At 36.8% G+C, this 20,710-nt stretch overlaps 2 protein-coding genes across 2 annotated transcripts; one reads left to right on the forward strand and one right to left on the reverse strand.

The window, feature by feature from the left end:
- Positions 1 to 578: 578 nt before the first annotated feature.
- LOC119990930 (AP2-like ethylene-responsive transcription factor AIL1) lies at positions 579 to 3,946 on the reverse strand. The gene is made up of 9 exons (XM_038837068.1): positions 3,501 to 3,946; positions 2,741 to 3,392; positions 2,534 to 2,616; positions 2,390 to 2,398; positions 2,169 to 2,257; positions 2,012 to 2,085; positions 1,840 to 1,890; positions 1,588 to 1,664; positions 579 to 1,298 (listed from the first exon to the last, which is right to left on the reverse strand). The coding sequence occupies exons 1-9, from the start codon at positions 3,733 to 3,735 to the stop codon at positions 913 to 915; spliced, it is 1,656 nt and encodes a 551-aa protein (XP_038692996.1). The 5' UTR covers positions 3,736 to 3,946; the 3' UTR covers positions 579 to 912.
- A 7,645-nt stretch (positions 3,947 to 11,591) lies between these two features.
- LOC119991480 lies at positions 11,592 to 12,534 on the forward strand. Its single transcript, XM_038837827.1, has 2 exons — positions 11,592 to 11,721; positions 11,805 to 12,534. The coding sequence occupies exons 1-2, from the start codon at positions 11,592 to 11,594 to the stop codon at positions 12,509 to 12,511; spliced, it is 837 nt and encodes a 278-aa protein (XP_038693755.1). The 3' UTR covers positions 12,512 to 12,534.
- The last annotated feature ends 8,176 nt before the right edge of the window (positions 12,535 to 20,710 follow it).

Genomic DNA, 20,710 nt, shown 5'->3' on the forward strand with positions numbered 1-20,710 from the left:
GCCAGGGAGAACGTTCAAACCTATGCGCCTCTTCGGTTAGGCAAGTGGAGTGAGTGGTTAAGTCTCTGCTTGGACTCTATCGTGCTGTTCTTGCTTAGTCAACTTAATCAATATTTTTACTTTGTGATACTTGTATGTTGACTTATTGACTATCGAATCATTTTGTTATCCATCCTTTTTTTGCGGATTAATATGACATTTTATCACTGAAAGATGAATCATGTTCCAACTCAATCCCGCATATTCTAAATTTGTCAAATCAATAACATGAAGCTTAGATTTATTCCATTTTGTATTTTACCACTTTCGGACAATCAAACAACTACTTAGTAAGTTGGCAATGCTAATCATCAGCACCCCAAATTTGTGTTACCAAAAAATACATGGACTATCCAAAACAAACAAAAGTATTGGCAATGCCAATTAGAAATTGCTAATGGAAGTGTCATAAGACGCCACTCATATCCCAATCAACATGGGAAAAATATGTAGCGCTACATTTACAATAAACACCGCAAATTTTAGGCTATTTTCGGGTACTCGTGAAAATTTGGCTCGCAGCTAATTTGCTCACCATCATCAACAAAACTAAAATGGCGTATTAAACGTTAGAATTCTTCAGTCACTACAGCTTCTTTTGACTAGAATTCGACAAATATAGCTAGCTCTTGACACCAAATAACTTACCTAACACGGCACAATCGAATCAAAACATGGTTACTACTGATTCCACAATGCAACGACTGTGGAATGATGTGCTAAATTCAAATTCCTACCTCGACTAATACTTCCATCATCGCTCCCACCCTTTGTATCTTCATACTTTGGTCCCTGCAACGAGAAATACGGTTGCGAGTAGTCTCCACCACCAGTTCCCAACTCATTAGCTAATACGACAGGACATTTTGGGCTTTACGGGTTGGAGTAGTTTTTGCTATACGAAGCAGCTAGCAATAACGCCTCGTTGCTGGTGCTGGCATTTTGGTGCTGCTGGTTCTGTTCATCTGTACTTGCATTCCACACCATACGATCAGCCACTACTCCATCAGAGGCTTCACTGCTGGTTATTGCTAGGAGTCGTTGAGAGGATGCTGATGAGGCACAGGAATTATAGTCCTCTGCGACGAGCGGGGCAGAGTCTTGGGGAGAACGTTTGGCAAGATCACCAGCAATGAGAGTTGAGCTGGAGCAAATTCTCTTAACATCATAACGGCTAATATCAAAATTGGTAACAGCACTTGTTCCCCTGAACTTAATCGCTGCAATGTCATACGCTTCTGCAGCTTCCTCTTGTGTACCTATAATACAAAAACCGACTTGGATTGAAAACAAAAGAATTTACAAAAATGTGTACCACAGGTGACGATAATTGATAATTGATAATTGATTGAATGAATGATTATTCAAATGTGATCCCTGAAAGAATGGGATGTTTTCTTTTCAAGATTCTTTAGTCATACCATTCAATTAACCGAATTCAACTTCACCAAGTTATAGAACAGAAACAAAACAACTATATACTTACATACACGATGCCATATACGCTCAATAAAAGTATATTGAAAGGAAAATGAGATAGAAACATACTAAATGTGCCAAGATAGAGGTCCTTGTTCCCTGCAACCCTTCCAATTCTAGCTTGCCATCTCCCATGCTGATGGTGCCTGCCAACATAAAGCAACACAACTTAATTAGCAAATAAGGGGGAAGAAAGATAGACATTGATGAATATACACAAATGATAGTGTTTGGCTAGTATGCCTACGATGTTTAAAAAGGCTGCAAATGCTGTAAATATTGGAAGAGATCTATTATCAATATGTCTGTTTCAGTCATTACCTTGTAACTCCTCTGTACATAGAAGCTCCTCTTGAAAACCCACTACTTTTCCTGTCAAAAATACATTACTTTTCATTTTCACTTTTGCTTTTCTTTGGTTTTTTCACTATTTAGATAAAAAATTAATTGCACAATGAATAACAGTTTGAAGAGCAATATTTGTAGTGGGTACCTTCTCAAGTTGGCTACAAACTCTTGCCTGGTCATGTTCTTCATTTCTTCCAGTTCTTCCTCGTAAGTAGTCAGCTTTAAAAGAGACAAGACACAATTATTGATTTGCAAAATAAATAAATAGCTGTGGAACTTTTCCAAGAAAGTAAAAAACTCACAGGGAAATTTATATGAGTTGTTGGACCCCAATACTTCAAGGCAGCCAAGTCATAAGCCCTTGCTGCTTTTTCTTCCTTGTCATAACCACCTGACACAGTTTTGAAGGAACTAAATCATGCACAGTTTCCACTGCCTAAATTTTGTTAAAATTAGACAAGACTGAAACTATTTTCACAACCCAGTAAGGAAAACATGAAAAGGAAAAGATAGATTCACTTACCAAGATAAACTGGAAACAGTTGAATCCATGAAAGAAGGGAAAAAAAAAAGACACAAGACCTCATCAGCATATTCTTCATAAGGTAAATCACATTCTTGAGAAAGTGAAACAGAAGTAATAACTTCGAGTTCTACTGTCTCTCACCTTGCCTTCCTTTCCGTGTTTGTCCTTCTTTTCTACAACTGTTGTCCCACAAATGTGCCTCATATCTCCCAGTCCATCTATGCCTAACCATTCATGAACCAGAAACCCAAAACAGCATTTAACATATTCATATGCACAAAAATTGATTACTTAACTTAACTAGCATATCAAACAATTCTTCATAAAACAAAAGTGAGTACTTAATACCTTGTAACACCTCTATATTGAGAGGTTCTCTGTCCAAATGTGTCGATAGATTTTCGAGGAACGGCTTCTCTAGCCGGAGACTTACCCACCTGCAATCTCTTACGATTATCAACCATCACTTGTTGCATTTGTGAAATTTCACCCACTCCACCATTCTGTGTAATACTAGGACTCATGGTAAGACACAGTGACTGAGATTTACAATTAATACTTGTTTCTTGATGATCATTCAAACATCTCTCATGATCACTACTACAACTTGGTGGTGGTGGAGGTTGCCTTAACCAAGACTTGAGCCCTGAAATCGACTCGAAAGGCAAATGGTGGTAAATCCCATTCGGGTTTGGGTTTGTGTTGTCATTGAACTGGTAATTAGGTTGGAATAGGTGATTGAAATGATCCCTTGATGATGATGCTTCTACATGATCTCCATCAGCATTGAAGCTTGGTGGTACAATGACATTGATTAATCTAGTAGAAACAATGTTGTTGGGATCATGAGACTGGTCTTGTTCTTGGATTTGAGAATACACTTTGGTTTCATGGGTTGGAGAGTTAGAGTAACAACAACCCAAGAAATCCTCAAGCTTTGGACCCTCCTCGCTTCCACTACTATTTGAAGTCACAATATTCTTGTTCTCATACCTCCAATCTAAAAAAATATAGAAAAAATGAAAAACTTTGACACCAACCCGACAAGTTTTCCACACAAAATCAGGCATATATAGATAAGTAGAGAGAAAGAGTGTGCAAGAGAGACCTGCAGGTGGAGAAGAAGCAGAGGGTCTTCCGAAGGGATCAACAACACAGAGAGAGCCATCAGAGCGCAAAGGCATGACAGGCATATTGTGATGAGAGAAGCCACCTCCTGGTCTTGCTGCACCGGCAGCAGCTTGAGCTTGTTCATGATCTTCTCCACTACCAAAACCCTCATCGATTCTAAGGTGTGGAGTCAGAGAAAAACCCAACCAGTTGTTGCTATTGTTACTCATCATGATATCTATGTAGTCTAATCCAATCTATCTTCACCTTTCTCTAGAAAGCTCAGACAAATTAAACCCACACCCCAAATAAAACAGTAATGATTATAAGTAAAAGTTATGTATTCCAACTTTTTTTCTTTCTTCTTCTCCTCTCTTTTACTGTGAACTTCGAGGGATGAGGATTTTTGGGGTGTAATTCAAAACTTTCAAATTCTCCTCTCTCTCTCTGTCTGAGACTCTGAGGTGTCAGGGCTAAAAAGCCTAAATATGCTAACAATGCATTGGACTCTGTGCCCATTTCTTTCATTTCTGATTTCTTTCTCTGTAGAGGTTGGGCTGTGATAAAATCTATTAAAAACTGTCGGCTTTAGATTGAGTTTGGATTCGGTACTCTGCTTCGTCTCTATGTGGTCTTGTAAATGTTGCACCTCTTTGATGCCTCGTACAGGCGCTGCTGTGCTTTTGGACCCTGTCTGTCAACAGCCCTGTACAAGTAACGACAAGAGACCACAAGCCTTTATGCGGACTATAAATATATCGAGTTGGCTAATATGAGTTAAACCTATAATCGCAATTATACAATTATGAGATTTGGGATTCCGCAGTTTTTCAGAGTTTAAAATTTACATCTAACAATTAAAAAAGTGAGAAAAATGAAAAAAAAATAATTAAAATATGATATAATGTGACACATTTTTTAAATTATTATATTTAATTTGTAAACTTTAAAATTTTAAACCAATTATGGAGCTCCCGATCCTTTAATCGCTAGTCTCTAACCCAAAGAGGGCAGGGGCGGATCCACGCCTATAATGGTGGTGTCAATTGACACCATTGATTCTATTTTTTTCATCTAAATATATATAAAATTTCAATTTTGACACCACTAATATTAATATTTCTCGTAAATTGTTACTTGTTAGTAGGCTTACAAGGCCATAACTTATAAATGAATGGACGAATGTATTTTAAATGTCCAAAACTAATAATTTATTCTTTGGGCTAATATATTATATAAAAGCTCAAAGCTAATAACTTATAAATAAATGAGTTAATGTATTTTAAAGGCCCAAAACTAATAACTTACTCTTTAGGCTAATGTATTATATAATGTCCCAAAACTAATGACTTATAAATAAATGGATTAATGTATCATAAATAACCCAAAAAAAATTCAGGGGCACCGAACCCCCACAAAATTTTTTCGCCTCATGTATAAATCCAACTCGATACTCTCAGGAGGCTGAGTCCACCCCTGCAAGAGGGTTGACAAGCTAGCCAAGTCGTCAGGGTCTTTAGGGGAACCCTTGTCAAAGAGAGAGATCGTGAATTGACTTCTACTTAAAATTGATTTTTTGGGTCATATTTATAAACCAACACATGACCAATTAGGTGTCGGCGTTGGGCTGGGCTAGGCCGCCCCAAAAATATAAGGCTCAAGCCTAGGATGACCATTCGGCCCAGGCTTAACACGAAAATGAAAACCCAAGCCTTGCCTGGGCCTAGATGAGTCCGGCTTCGGGCCAGCTTTCTGGCCGCCGAGCCGGGCTGACCATTGTGGGGGTAAGAAATTTGCATAGGTGGTCAAGCAATATATGCATACACATACATACATATCATCTGCTATTATATATACACATAAATTCTTTTATGTGGATACAAAATTCAATAATTGTAATAAAACAAAACAAAAGTAGGGGCACACATTTACCATGGGACCTACCGCATTTATGGTTGAAAAACAAATCTGCAAAATTAATCTACACTTTTGATCCACATAAGAGAATTTCTATACATACATATGATGTAGACATCTACCTGATATATTTATAAATCTACCTCATAAGTTTACTAGAAAAACATCTATCTGAATATACCTGATATATATACATATATGGGATTTTTTTTTGAAAGAAAAACCATTGCTTTCAAACAATACTAGAAACAACACATTCTGCTTAGTATCCAGTACAGGAGGTGGAAACGCATTGTATAAAAGCATTAAGGAAGAATACAATCTCCCTAAAAAAGCTAGAAGACCTGCTACAATGAACCTGATTCATAATTTATATATGCATCTACCTAATATATACATATAGGGTAAAGGTTATTTTTGGTCACTGACAGATGAAGTGTGTAACAACTTAGTCCCTCACGTTTCAAAAGTAACAATTTAGTCACTGAACTTTGTGCGTTGTTACAAACGGTCAGCTTTTCTTCTGTTTTGGTCAAAAAAAAAGTTAACCATGTAACAACTCACAAAGTAGTGTAATCACGACTACTTGAGGAATTAGGCTTAGCTACAAAATAGCGTAGCTGGCTCTTCCTAGTTCCTTATGTCACAAACAAGGTTCAAACTCAATAGGTTAAAGACGAACGTAGTATTAGTCAACAAGAAGAACATGCTTGGGAAGTAAAAAGGTTACCAAGATTTATTTTGTTCGGGGCCGTCTCTAACATTTTGAAGGCCCTAGACAAGTCAAGAAAATGAGGCCCTCATCCTCTAAAATAATTTTTTTTTTATAAATATGAAATCCAGCATATCTAATAAATCCAAAATGTAATATAATTAGTTCTTGAATACACATAAATTATCACTAATATCCAATAAATTAAGCAACTCAAACTTATAAATTTATTACATTAAATGAAACCAAATAACGCTAAACCAAATAACTCATGGGGGAGGGGTCTCACTTGTACGGTTCAGATTTGATTTGTTACACGGCAATCAAAGTTCTAGGTCAATGAAGTATACTTTTTAATTTTTATATATGTGATGGAGTGTTATTTTGTGTTTGGGCTAATGGATTTGTTTTCTTAAATAACAATATATTAAGATATTTTTTTTATATCAATTTACAAGTACACTGTACTGTCTGTAAACACTTAAAAAGCTATACAACTTAATAAAAAGTGAGGTCTCTCCCCCATGAGAGGTCCTAGGCAACTGCCTGTCTGGCCTCCCCAAGGAGCCGGCTCTTTGTGTTAGGCAAGGTTTTGAAAATCAGACCGATCATCTAATCGAAAAATTCTTCGGTTCACAGTTTAATAGTTCAACGTAACAAATTATTATTTACATCAATAACATGCCTCCATTGAAAATTTCACAATAATTCATAGGTTCTTAAACACATAAAAAAATGTAATATGTCAAATGATAAAAAAAAAAAAAAATTACTTGTGTAATAAACTAATAATACGATAATTTTAACAAATTTTAGTAGATTAAACAAGGGCTATTATGGTAACGGTTACCGTTATCAAACATGGAATACCGTTACCATACCGATCCCTTTGGTAACTCAAAAAATACTACAGCTACCATTACCGGTAGAGTTGGTATATCGATGGTCGATATATCAATCAATCGGTAACAATAGATCGGTAATTAATAAATTTATCAATTCTGAAATCCTGTGACAGACTTGTCTCCACCAAAAAGAGAAGAAAATATGTTTCTTGCCGACATCATCCATCAGTGATTCAGTTCTAGTATTCAACACAATACACAATAATAACAATATCGGTAGTGTTCAACTTAATACTTCATACAGATTACACTACTGCAGAATAGTGAATACGTTATAGTATTATACATCAACAGCTTCAAAAAATGGATTTCCTCCTATAACTTCAGCCTTCATGTGAAGGAGGACTAGAGGAGGAACAAGAGAGCACTTCTAACAAAATGCTGCAGCCTGTAAGCAGAGTAATACAATACAACTAATAGTTCAGTTTCACACAAAAATGGTGGCCTTAGTACCCTAATTTGATCCTACATAAGCAAGTAACACGGAAACATGCATCATCCTACAAAAACAATTAAGCAAGTAACTGTCCAGTGAGATAATCATGAACTACAAATAATATTTTATGCTTTGCACTATAGTAAGATAAGGAAGAATATATGCAAGCATGAAATTTTTTTTAGTAACACAAAAGAAGAAATATAATACGAACCATTCTTCAGTGCTTAGTAACTTTAGTTTGTTGATTTGATAGACGTGAAGCCGAAGGAGGTAGTTCGGAAAGTGAAGCTTGTGCATTCAAGATACTTATGCAAGGGCATTTAAAAATATTAACAATTCACATCAACTTTGCATAAAAGAATTAACAATTCACATCAACTATCAAGTATCAAATATTAACAATTCAACTAAAATAAAAACACAAGAGTTGCTTACTCTTGTTTCAAATTCTTCAAGATCTTTATACAAAGAAACTTCAAGATCCGTTGGCTCCTTATAGAAATTAAAATCATTTACTTTAAGCCAATCACTAATACGTACTAATGCTTCTATCATTTACTTTAACCAAAATTTTAGTTCTTACTTGCACAACTTTTCTTTTTACATCCCGTTGAAAATCAAACGACTTTTCTTTTTATTTTGAGTATTTTAGTGCGGCGGTGGTTGTTTGATGTCTCTCTAGAGAGAAAAGAAGACAAACACATGCACTGCCTTTCTTGCTTTGCTTGATTAAGCTTTAAAAGTGACAAGTCATGGACAAGAAAAGGCAGATAGATAGAAACGAGCTTGGGTTGACTTTAACAAGGCATGCAGACAAACAATCTTCATTCGGTCGGTGCCTCAAAAGGGGATATTTCTCTTCATTTTTAAACTCTTGTTTGATAGATAATTTGTACATGAAAGAACATAGTACCCATGTTTTTCATGAGGTATTTTATGATTGTATTCTTTTTCTTCGAGTTGATTTTGTAGGGATTGCTCGTCCCCATTTCTTAGGGCTATAAAAATTTATCGACAAAATCGAATCGAACGGTTAATCGATTGATTGGTCCGTTAATTTTATGTAGAAAAATCGGGAAAAAAAATAGAGATCGAAAGACCGACAATAACCAACCGATTGGTTGGTTAAATTTATGTCCAAAAAAAACAATCAAGATCGACCGTTTTCACCCCTATCATTTCTACCATTCTAGTTCAGTTTTTCTCCAAAAAAAGAAGAAGGAACAAGTTACAGTCATTGTACACCACACTTGATCTTACCCAAAATCCCTAGAATTTGAATCATGACGTGTCTCTGTTGTGGCTAACTAGCATAAGCTGTAACTTGGATGATAATTCATGCATGTAGTGAGTCCAAACACTATAAATTAATATTATCCATATTGAGCCAAAGGATTAGGGGGTTCTGCAATTAGTTTCAAATTGGAGAGTCTATAATTGAAATCCAATGACTTGAGACATGTGCCACATCACACTACATTTTGTTTTTTCATTTTTAAAATTTGTATGACTTTTTTTTCACCATTGGATATAAATTGTATAGGGAATTGTGGAGCCCCCAAATCCTGAGCCAAAAGCCTACACAATTTTATCATTTTTGGGGTGTCGCCATGGATTCTTAAACATAGAAAACACCGTTGTTTGAAAGAGACTAGACCTTTGCTAATATCCACTCAGTTACGTTAATTATTTCAATCCGATATTGGATAAAATTTTCATACTCCTCTTCATTTGCAAGCGCACAAATAGAGGTTATGTCCAAATGTACCAAACCTTTGTTCTGTTATTATGTTAGAAAATTAATTTGCCCAAGACCGCACAGTTTTATTCTTCTTGGGAGGTCATCATTGGTGTTTAAACCTAGAAAACGCTTTGGTTTGTGATAGGTAGGGACAGCTACGTTGTGCACCAGGGGGGCACGTGTCCCCCCTGGATTTTTATAAAACAAAAATACTAAGTATAGATATTAGTTTGCAATTTTGGCTTCGATTTGGTTTGATGGTTAGATTGCTTGTTAAGTTCCTCCATTGTCCTAGTTCGTCTCTAATTGGCAGTTTTTTTATCAATTTCTTTTTTCCTCATTATTTTGCTTCGTGGCTATTGGATGACGTTAAAATAGAAGAGTTCCCTCTAATTGTTACTGCTGGTTTTAAGGGTGATTTTATCAATTTCTTTTTGAGTAGTGATAGGTAGCCCATGGGAGCCCAAGTCTCTAAAACCAAATTTCAAAACGTTTTAACTCTCAAAATACATGTTAAATTTTTTAAAAAAACTACATATTCAGAATCAACGCAAAAAACTCTTTCTAACAAGATCTATTGTCGATGAGTTTTATCGGGTAAATCTTAAAACCATTGTTTTTTTTAAATGGAATTTCAAAAACAAATGAATTCAGAACTAAAACAATGAATTCTAAATTTTCTAACAAAATCTATTGTCGATAAGTTTTATCGGGTAAATCTTAATTCCATTGTTTTTTTCAATGGAATTTCAAAAACATATGAATTCAAAACTAAAATAATGAATTCTAGTCTGTGTTTTAAAAACAATAAAATTTATATTAAAACAATAAATTATGGGATAAAATAGTGGAAATAAAACTATTTCATTGATTAAATTAATAGAATAAACCTATTGGGCTCTCATGGGTTATCAAACTGATGGGTACATGTCATTTTCGTTTCTTTTTTCTTTATTATTTTGCTTCTTAGCTATTGGACAACCTTAAAATAAAAGAGTTTGCCTATGGCTTTTCATTATTAATAAAGATTGTTAATTATTTAATTTATTCATCTAAAAGACTAAAACTAACCATCTTTGTTTATTTCATTTAATTTCAACTCTTTGTAGCATTTTATTTAGCAAAAGTTATTGACACAAATTCAGTCGGGAAAAACATTACTCATTAATTCATGAGAAAAATTACTCATTAATCACTAAAATTAATGACTGTAAAAGTTTTTTTTTTATCTTGCTTGTTTACTAAATTTAACAAATAGCATATAGTAAATAGTCTCAGAAAAAATTTTCCGTGGAGCTGCCCCCAAATCCTTGTGGTGCCCTCTCTAGTTCCAAATCCTGGCTACGTCCCTGGTGATTGGGATTGAACATTTTCTTATATGTCAATAGGTTATGTTATATCAATCCGATATGAGATAAAGTATTAAGATGTGGACTTCATAATTATGAAATTCAGCTTAATTTCTTCTTCTTTAATTAATTTTATAACGTACTAATAATGTGGGACTTGAATCTAACCCTAACAACCCAACAAAACTTACCACTGACTAGCACTTGCGGTGTACATAATATATACATTTTTATTATAAAATTGCAACAAATGACGAATGACTTATTAATACTCATCTATCCAAATACATAGTATTCTTCATTAGCTGCCTCCAACATGCATGCACTAATGTATATCGAGGAAACTTCTAATTAAAGAATTTCCAGGAGAGTTCCTCCTCACACACGACCTCTTGTCTCTTATATATCTACCTCAGATTTCATGTTGTGTCGAGAGCAAACAAATAAAGCCATGCACACACTTGTTTTACTGTTTGTTTTCAAGGATCCTAAAACCATGCAAATTAAACAATTAATTAGCTAGTGCTCATTGTTTATAAACATCAAACGCTAAGAATCTCAGTGTTTTTTTTCCTAACTATTCCAAATGTTAAGACGGAAGAAACGGATGCACATGATGATCCATCATTCATGTGAGATCGTGGGCTCCACATGCCCCATATGATTTATATGAAATCGTGTTCACTCATCTCAGTATTTGAGATAGTTGAGATAAAAAAAACATTGGGACGATCCGTAAGACTGTTGGTTTATAAATATTATCAATTGTTTTGCAATATATTTTCTACTTGTTAAGTATGAAACACAGGCTGGCATGCATGCATATATAATATATTCCCCTATTAGTCTAATATCGCCAACAACAACATCTTAACAGCTTTTCAAGTCTTTAACACACATGCATTGATATCCTCTCTCTCTGTCTCTCTCTCCCTCCTTCCCCCATTGTTTCTTCCATTTTTGTCTTGCAATGGGAAGCTTCATTAGGACAAGAGTTGTCCCCTCAGCTGTTACCAATTAAGCTATATGACCGTACAAGAAAAGGGTGCTTCTTGGTACGTACGTAGCTTAATTTATCTTGAGATCTCAGATCTTATTCTGGATAAGCTGTCTCCAACTGTGTTCTATAAAAACTTGGCTTATTTCAATTCATCAAGTACTCCAATTAAAACAAACCCTCCTTGCAATCATACTCTCAATCAATTCTTGTGAATATCTTTGATCCAAAAATTATGGCAGCACTTCTTCCGAACTTTGATACTCTTAGAGACTTGCACAATTCGGCCAACGACCTCCTCCATTCACCGGAAATCCAACAAGCTCTCGTTGATCAACGACAAGAGAAATTCGTTCATCAAGTCTCGGAATCATCACTTAGAATGCTCGAGGTTTGTGGGATCTCAAGAGATGTTCTTTTGGTTGTGAAAGACCATCTCTTAGATCTACAACTTACTCTACGTAGACTAAGCATTGGTGATCAGCCTCATAACAATATCGTTGGGACCAAACTTGCAGCATATAATTGCTATAGAAAGAAATTTAAGAAGGAGACTGTCAAGTGTTTGAGGTCACTGAAGGGAATGAAGTGCAATTCAGTAATTTCAAATAATAATGTATCTGTTGTTGATGATAATCTCATTGTGGTTTTGGATGTTTTGAAGGAAGCGAGGGTGACCACCATAACTATTGTGGAGTCTCTGTTATCTCTTATTTCTATTCCATGGTTGGATCAGAAGAAAGGCTACTCTTTTATTAGGTGCAAGTTCATGAGGTCAAGTGGGCAGTGTTCGTATGATAATATATGTGATGAAACGGCACTTCATAGTGCGCATAAGAGATTGGAGGCTGTGGAGATTGCTATTGAGGATCTTGAAGTTGAGTTAGAGTGCATGTTTAGGCGTTTGATCCAAACTAGAGTTTCACTGCTCAACATTCTTACAAATTAGGACATCTAACAACCCCTCAAGGCTCTCGGGTTCTATAATTCTCTAAAGTTTGAAATTTGCATCCAACGAGCTTAAAAGTTGTGACATATCACTTTGCCAGATTTTGTCTACAGTACCACCACTTTGTCTATTTATTTCTGCACCATATACACGATTTGAGAATCTATCAAATTGCATATAATTCATAGGTTGTGCCTCACCATGAGAGCTGAGACACCATTAAATCTTCAATTGACCACTATGGTTAGCTTTAACGTCTCATTTTGTTTCATATTATGCGCGCCATGACAGCTGAGAATTGTATTCATTGATTCTTTTGTGATAAAACATTAAGAAAGTTCAATTTTAATCTATCTATGAAATTTATATTCTTTACATACACGTGCAATTCACAATGACTTGCTTAGCAAGCTATGAAATACAAATGAACAGATAAAAGAAGATCATTATGGTAGATCTACATCAAGAATAAATCTTGTCCAGGACAACGTTGGAGAGAACAAGGTCAAAGGATCTCAAACCTAGACTTACCCAAGTTACATTATTTTAATTAGAACGAGGCCCAATGGCCTACCAGTCAGTCCAATTAGCAAAGCAGTCCTCTTTCTCCGGCTTATTTACTATCCTGGGCCTACTTAGTGATGAACAAAGCCCAATGGGCCTACATGATATGCCAACATGAATGTTTACACTTTACAAGGCAAATCAATCAGGCTCTCTGGAAACTTCAAGACCAGAGTGTGAATTATGATTGCAAAGTGCAAACACATCAATTTATCGAAACATCAATAATTAAACTGACCAAACCATTCAATACTGAACACCATGCCCCTTGTACAATACAAGGTAATGATGGGTATTATCCTAAAATATTTGTCATTTCAACCTCAAGACACTATGGGTCCGTTTGACAGACAATTTTGTCAATAGCGTATATACTAACAGATATGGTGGTAGCAGATATGGTGGACAATAATGGTAGCAGATATGTTGTCTGAATAGTTGATAGTGTTTGGTTCAACTTTTGTTGATAACATATATGCTAGGTAATATTCTAGACAAATTACATGTAGGGGTATTATGCATTTTAGTTGTAACAGAATAATTAAATTGTTAGCTCAATTAATTAATCATATTTACAAATTTATTAAATAAATATGATTAATTAAAAAACCAAAAATAATTTTTAAAATTAAATACCATCAAAACTTGTTACTCAACTTTTTTCTCTCTCTACACCAAATAAACCCTTTTTTTTTTTCTTTCTGGGAACATTCTATAATGCTTACCTTCAATACGATTTTGCAATCTAGCTTCAATTAGTCTCCTTTCTTCCATCCAATCTAGCAGATGGTGTTTTGACGATTTGGGAAAAAGAAATCTACCGATGAGGATGACGATTTTGATGGCCGAGACGATCGATCCTAGTACTGGCCATGGCTTCCTCACAAAGGCCGGTGGTGGGGGAGACATTGACGCGGAGATGGTCGGGGTTGGTGAGGAGTCGCTGTGGAAGATGGTATAGCGAGAGTAGTTTTGGAATTGCATTAATAAGGTGAGGGTAGATTAGGGGTATTTGGGAATAAAAGTGAAAATGGTCCCAAAATGGTCCTCTCAAGGGCAATTTCCAAAGAACCATATTATTGTCTTAGAACTACATCGGTATTGGAGCCAAGAAATGGCCGTTTGGTTGACACATGCAATATATGCTACTGACCAGCATATATGGTTGGCAAAATGGCGTACCAAACGGGGCCTATGAGTTCGATTACTATTTCGAATTCGTATATGAAATTTCTATTCTATTTGTCTACACTCGATCGTACATAAATTACGCTATCATTGTTATACGAATTTTCTATTCTACTCCTTTACACTCGATCATACATAAATTACGCTAACACTATCTTTTAAGTGTATGGTAGATAAATTTTAAGATTTCACAAGATAGTCCATAAACCACGAGTATAGATGAACATAATAGAAACTTCATATAAGAATTTGAAATAGTAATCGAACTCATAACCTCTTAACTTGAGATTGAGAAGACAAATTATCTTATAATTATTTTGGCTCCTGTTTGGTATCACTTTTAAAAATTACGAAAACAAAAAAATATAAAACATAAAATAAAAACATAAATTTGACTACTTGTTTGGTTGTGTATTTAAAACAGGAAATAAAAACATAAATTTGATTCAAGATAAAGATTGTCATGCGAAATGTTGTGAAATGCACTTCTTTTTTTTTTTTTTCTTTTTTTGTTTATTCTTTTGGGTGTTTGAGAGTGCCATAGTGTTGAGACTCGTTGTGCACATGTTCGACCATCGGATATGTATAAATAATGTGAAATGCTTCAATCCAACAAGTTATCTTATTGGGTTAAATGACAAAATAACTAATATTAACAGTATGAAAAACTTGAATTAAATGTATGACTTAGAAAATAAGTTAGTTAACTTACACCATCTTAAAATCTTTCACATTCTCTGCTACTGGAACCCCATTGCCTCTGCAAAGGTGAACTACTTCTTCTCGTGCCTTGATTTGCCATTCCTAATTCAGTGCTAAAAGGAGAAGCACCCAAGTAATAAGATTTGCAATTGTTTTCTTTCCTAGAAAACAGAATGACATTCATCAATAACGTCATCCACATACAATCTCTCATCTTCACCATCTTGATTCTTATGCGAGGAAGACAGTAAACTCGACAGATTTTTTGAGTTTTCATAAACTATTCTCTGAAGAATCCCCAATACCTCTCATCATCATAAATGTCCATAGTAATTCCCTAATACCTCTCATCATCATTAACTAAGTCGCCGTTGCTATTACTGTAGTTACCATAAATCGTGTGGCCCCATTGGGCCATATAACGACAAATCCAAGCTGGACTACCCAAGTTCACGGGCCTAACCAATACATTTAGGCTCACACTAGGGCCCATTCTAAGGCCCACGTGCAACCTTCGAGGCACTGTCTAGTGATAGTACAGTCACGCAAAGCATGTCCGACACCATGTCTGACTCTAACGACTAATATCTTCCTTTATACTTGTTTTACTGTATTCACAATAACTTTCCTTTAGACAGGAACTATGTCTTGTAGTACCTTTACTGTATTGGCGCTTGCACGATGGCGCTGCCGTAACAAAGGCATTGGCATACCCAAGCGCCAACTCATTGTATGATCATTCCCCCAAGAGAGCATCATCCAATCCTGTTCACACCAACATTCATGGATATGACAGGAACATATCCCCAGGTATGATCTTCTACCCTACAATATCCATGCATTAATTGTTGCCCACAATACTATCCATACCCCGACAGACACGTGTCGCAGTCATCTCATATGTCCTAACATCATTATCCTACTTTTTGTCTACTTACCCTAATGCCACCGAAATACTTGACTTTCATACACTTACACCATGCAATCCCATCCAATGGGACACAAGTGGGCAACACAACTTCCGAGACTAGTCCTCATCTTCATATAAATACTTTTCTCATACCTTGGAGAAGGGGATCCGAACAATGCGAGCTAGAAACCTAAACTTTCCGACTCCACACTAAAGATACTCAGACAAACACTTAGACCATCGTTGGTCCTCCACCTCCGATCTGTACTGACTTGATCGTCAGAGCCTCTATGATCGGCACCCCCAGTCTGGTCTAAGAGCTTTTACGGTTGTTCTTGTTGTGACGTTTGCAGGATTCAAAGTTGCAAACGAGCCCCTCAAAGGTAAACGTTGACCATTCAACGATTGTGGAAATCGCTCCTACAATTACCAACATCACTTTGCTAAAGCTACCATTCCTAAAGCCATTGTTTGTAACAGCGGCCAAGTGCTACTTTTATATGTCTATTTAATCTTTACAGTGTTTTATATATTTTAAAAAACTCTTAAAACTTACCACTATGGCAAATTCTATGTGGCTGAATCATTTCCAATCTTTTGAAGTTCACAATATGGGTACTTCTTCCTCTGACCACAGTTGTTTAGTCATTTTGATGAATGAAACGGGTGTACTTCAGGGTTCTAAGACCTCTAGATTTCATTTTCTTAATTGGTGGGGTGCTAACCCTGAGTGCAAGAGTGCAATCCAACATCACTGGCATCAATGTAATCCCCTTTGCAGGTTTAGTTCTAAGATGTGCCAAGTCCATTGCAACCTCCAGAGGTGTTGACAAGGTATCCAACGATGGGTTGTGAAGCGAAAAAAAGATCAACGAAGTCAGATTACTCATTTGCAAAACCAATTATCTGTGAATCTACATGGTGAGAACGCAGCAAACCAAGAGATTTTGTCCAGCATCCGTTCCTCTATTAATTCCCTTAGGGAGGAAAAGGAATCCCTTTGTAAGCAACAATCTAAAATCAAGTGGCTTATGGAATGAGACAAAAATTCCAAGTATTTTCATCAGTGTATGCAACTCAGAAAGAAGACAAACTCCATTTCTAGTGTTCAAGATGTGTAAGGGAATCTGGTGACGTCTGAAGAATTAATTCGGTCTGCCTTCCAGAACTATTTCCATGGTCTCTTTCAGAGGACTTCAGGGTCTCTTTCTGCTAGTGATTTTTTGTTTGCTATGTCGGGCCTGGTTTTTTACTCTATGAACTCGATCTTATGTAAACCTTACACGAAGGAAGAAGTCTTCTTGGCAGTGTCTCAAATTGACCCAAACAAATCCCCTGGCCTTAATGGGTTTTCTTCAGCATTTTATAAATAGAACTGGGAGGACTTGGGAGATGATGTTTTTGCAACAGTATCAAAATTCCTTGAAACTAGCTCTTTATTTTCAGAGATTAATACCACCCTTATTGTTCTGATCCCCAAAGTGAAGAATTATGTGAAGATGACAGATTATCACCCAATTAGTTTGTGCAATGTCTTTTATAAGATTATTGCCAAACTCCTTCCAAATATATTGAAGCGAGTTTTACCTTTGGTGCTTCGTGGGAACCAATTGGCCTTCATTCAATGGAGATTGATCATAGATAACATTATTGTTGCATACGAGGCCTTGCATTGCATGGTAATTAAACACCAGAGTAATAAAGACTATATGGCGGTCAAGTTAGACGTGAGCAAGGCCTACGATAGAGTTGATTGGGATCTTCTTCAGGAGGTAATGGCCAATCTGGGTTTCTATTCTAAGTGGATTAGGTGGATTTCCCAGTGCATTCACATTGTCTTTTACTCTACGCAAGATGGAAGGTATTCCTTTTGGGGGAAGTCAGATTCGGGTGTCCCATCTCTCTTTTACGGATGACTGCCTACTATTTTGTCACGCTACTGTCGAAGCTTGAGATTATGTTCGTTCAGTTCTAGATGATTATAAGGTTGTCCCAGGTCAAAAACTAAATCTAGAGAAAACTTCCTTATTTTTCAACAAGCATACAACAGACGATGTGAAGAACATGTTGAAGCAAACTATTGGGGCACAAGAAATCATGGCTTATGAGAAGTATCTGGGGTGACCCACTATGATTGGGCGATCTAAGTCAGAGTCCTTGAGATTTGTGGTGGATAGGGTGCGGAAAAAGACCCAAAATTGGAAAAATCGTTTTCTTTCTTTTACAAGCAATCCCTACTTATAGTATGCAAGTGTTTCGTTTCCCTAAAGGGTTGTTAAGGAGCTGAACAGGATGATCCATCAATTTTGGTGGCGTGGGGCCTCTGATGGCAACGGGATCCCTTGGCTATTGTGGGACTGTTTATGCAAACCTAAGACAGAGGGTGGTTTAGGTTTCAGGATTTTGGTGCTTTCAACGAGGCCCTTCTAGCAAAACAGGGGTGGAGAATTATTAAGTATCCTAACTCCCTTATGTCCCGAGTGCGTCATGCTAAGTGTTTCCGCAATAATTCCTTCCTTGAAGTAGCCTCTCTTTCTAACTCTTATTTTATATGGAAGAGCCTCCGTTCAATGGTGAATTGCAAATGGGAATAATATCCGTATTTGGGGGGATAAATGGGCTTCGCAGTCCTTCAGTTTCTTTGTTGCAGCCACGGATAGGGGTTTCTCCAGGAGTTCAACAGTTAATCTTCTCCTTGACCCTTATTTAGGATGGTGGAACCATCAGATTATTCAAGCTATTTTCTCGACAGATGATGCTAATGCCATCCTTCAGCTCTCGGTTAGTAATCAATTGAGCGATGATTTGTTGTTTTGGAATGGTTTGTCAAATGGGCATTATTCTGTTCGAAGTGGGTATCATCGAGCGATGAATCTCAAAGCTATCTGGGGTTCCAATTCTTCCTCTGATAATTCTATTGAGGGTACTTGGTCCTCTACCTTGGCTTTATAGGTCCCTCCCTCAACTAAATTATTCTTGTGGCATTTGTTGCATAATATTATTCCTACTTTTTCAAACTTGAAATCTGGGAGGGTGTTCTATTTGATACTTGTGTGATCTGTAAAGGAAGTCCTAAGAATATCATGCATGCTTTATTTTCTTATCCCCAAGCCTCTTAAGTTATTTGTAATAGTACAAATGAGATCCAGAAACTACCAACATTGGGCTTCTCTTTTAAGAAGGCTTGGAGTTATCTCTCAGGTCATCTTGATGTCACCAACCTGGTGGCGCTAGCAGTGACTTTACGGATGATCTGGCATAGGAGGAATACTCTTGTCCATGGGGGCTAGTTGTCCCCCTCAAAAGAAGTTTTTTCGATAGCCCTGGACTCTATTCATTCCATGCTTCAAGTGTCTTCAAAGGAGAAGGGCAGTTCATCACTTCTTGGTCCTTCGTCTCTTTCAGTGTGGTGTCCGCCTCAGTCAGGTTTTGTGAAGCTTAACTTCAATGCTGCAGTAAGTATTTTTTGTCTGTTCTAACTATCTTCTAAGCCATCAATTCCCAAGATCCTCATGATTGGGGTGTACTGGTTATGGATATTCTCACTTTCATGGGGAGTTTCTCTTCTTGGAAGGTTTCTCATGTTCGTTGCGATCTTAATGACGCGACCCATTGTTTAGCACAGAATGGTTTATGGGTTCCGTCCTTTCATTCTTGGATAGGTGATTTCCCTCCCAAGATGGTGGCAATTGTGGACAGGAACCACCAATCTAGAACTGGTGGTGTTTAGGGAGGTGTCTTTTAATTCAATCTTTGTATTTGTAAAGTCTCTTTGTTCCCCCTTTCTTTTTTCTTTTTTTCCTATTTCGCTTTTGTGCTTCTCTAGGTGGTGCAGTCTCTTTCTGTAGCTTTGATTCGTCTACCATTCGGTTAGAGAAAATTGCCACTTTTAGTGGTGTTGTATTTACTTCTTCTAGAGTAGGACTATTTGTATCCCACGAGTTATTAAGTGCACCCCAAAATATCGCGAGAATGCTCAATCTTAACCCACCCCATTTGTCCCTACCTTTCTCCTGCTCTGTTCATCTTCTTCCTTAGAAACCCACGACAACAACCACTTCCTCCTTCTTTGCAGTTTTCCTATCACTATTTTTCCTCTCCCACGGCAACAACTCCTTATCCCGCTTCTTCTCTTCCAAGTCTTGAGATGAGCGGAGAAGGTGCCGGCCGGAGTGAAGGTATCAAATCTTGGAGTTAGAATCCGATTTCAAGAACCGCTTCATTGGGGAGGTCGCGAAAGGAGTGGATCGAGCGGAGCAAGCGAGATTAGAAGAGCAAGGAAGGGGCTGTCGCTGAGGCTGGGTTCCTTCGACACCGAATTCCTTGTCATCAAGGAGAAGCACATCGATTTGAGAGCAGTAAGTGAAAGCTTAGAGTATTTGTATTGCTTACATGGTTTTTGGATTTTGTGTAAATTTTGAGGGAGAGAGAGAGGGGTTTGTCTTGTTGAGCTCATAAGAATTTGTCTTTTTCATGAAGCTTCTACAAGAAGAATAGAGAGAAGGTGTTGCCATGGCACTATGGCAGCCACGGTGTGTTGCAGATTTAGGGTTTGGTGATAGGGGTGCAATTGGTGTTTTTAGTTTAAAACGTAAAAAGGGGTGTGCTACGGAATATTATGTTTTCGGAAGCACTACACATCCATAAAATAAATATCCATAAAACTATAAGGCTCCGTTTGGTACGTCGGATAAGACTCCGTATAGTATAAAATTATCCTTTAATGAAGTTATCGGGTGTTTGGATGTTTTTTAAAAATCTCTGGATAGTATAATTTTATACAAAAGTGGCTCTTATACGATGCAGACCATATAATATTAAAACGCCTCCAACTC

Source organism: Tripterygium wilfordii, chromosome 22 (assembly GCF_013401445.1).
Source record: "Tripterygium wilfordii isolate XIE 37 chromosome 22, ASM1340144v1, whole genome shotgun sequence".
Lineage (NCBI taxonomy): Eukaryota > Viridiplantae > Streptophyta > Magnoliopsida > Celastrales > Celastraceae > Tripterygium > Tripterygium wilfordii.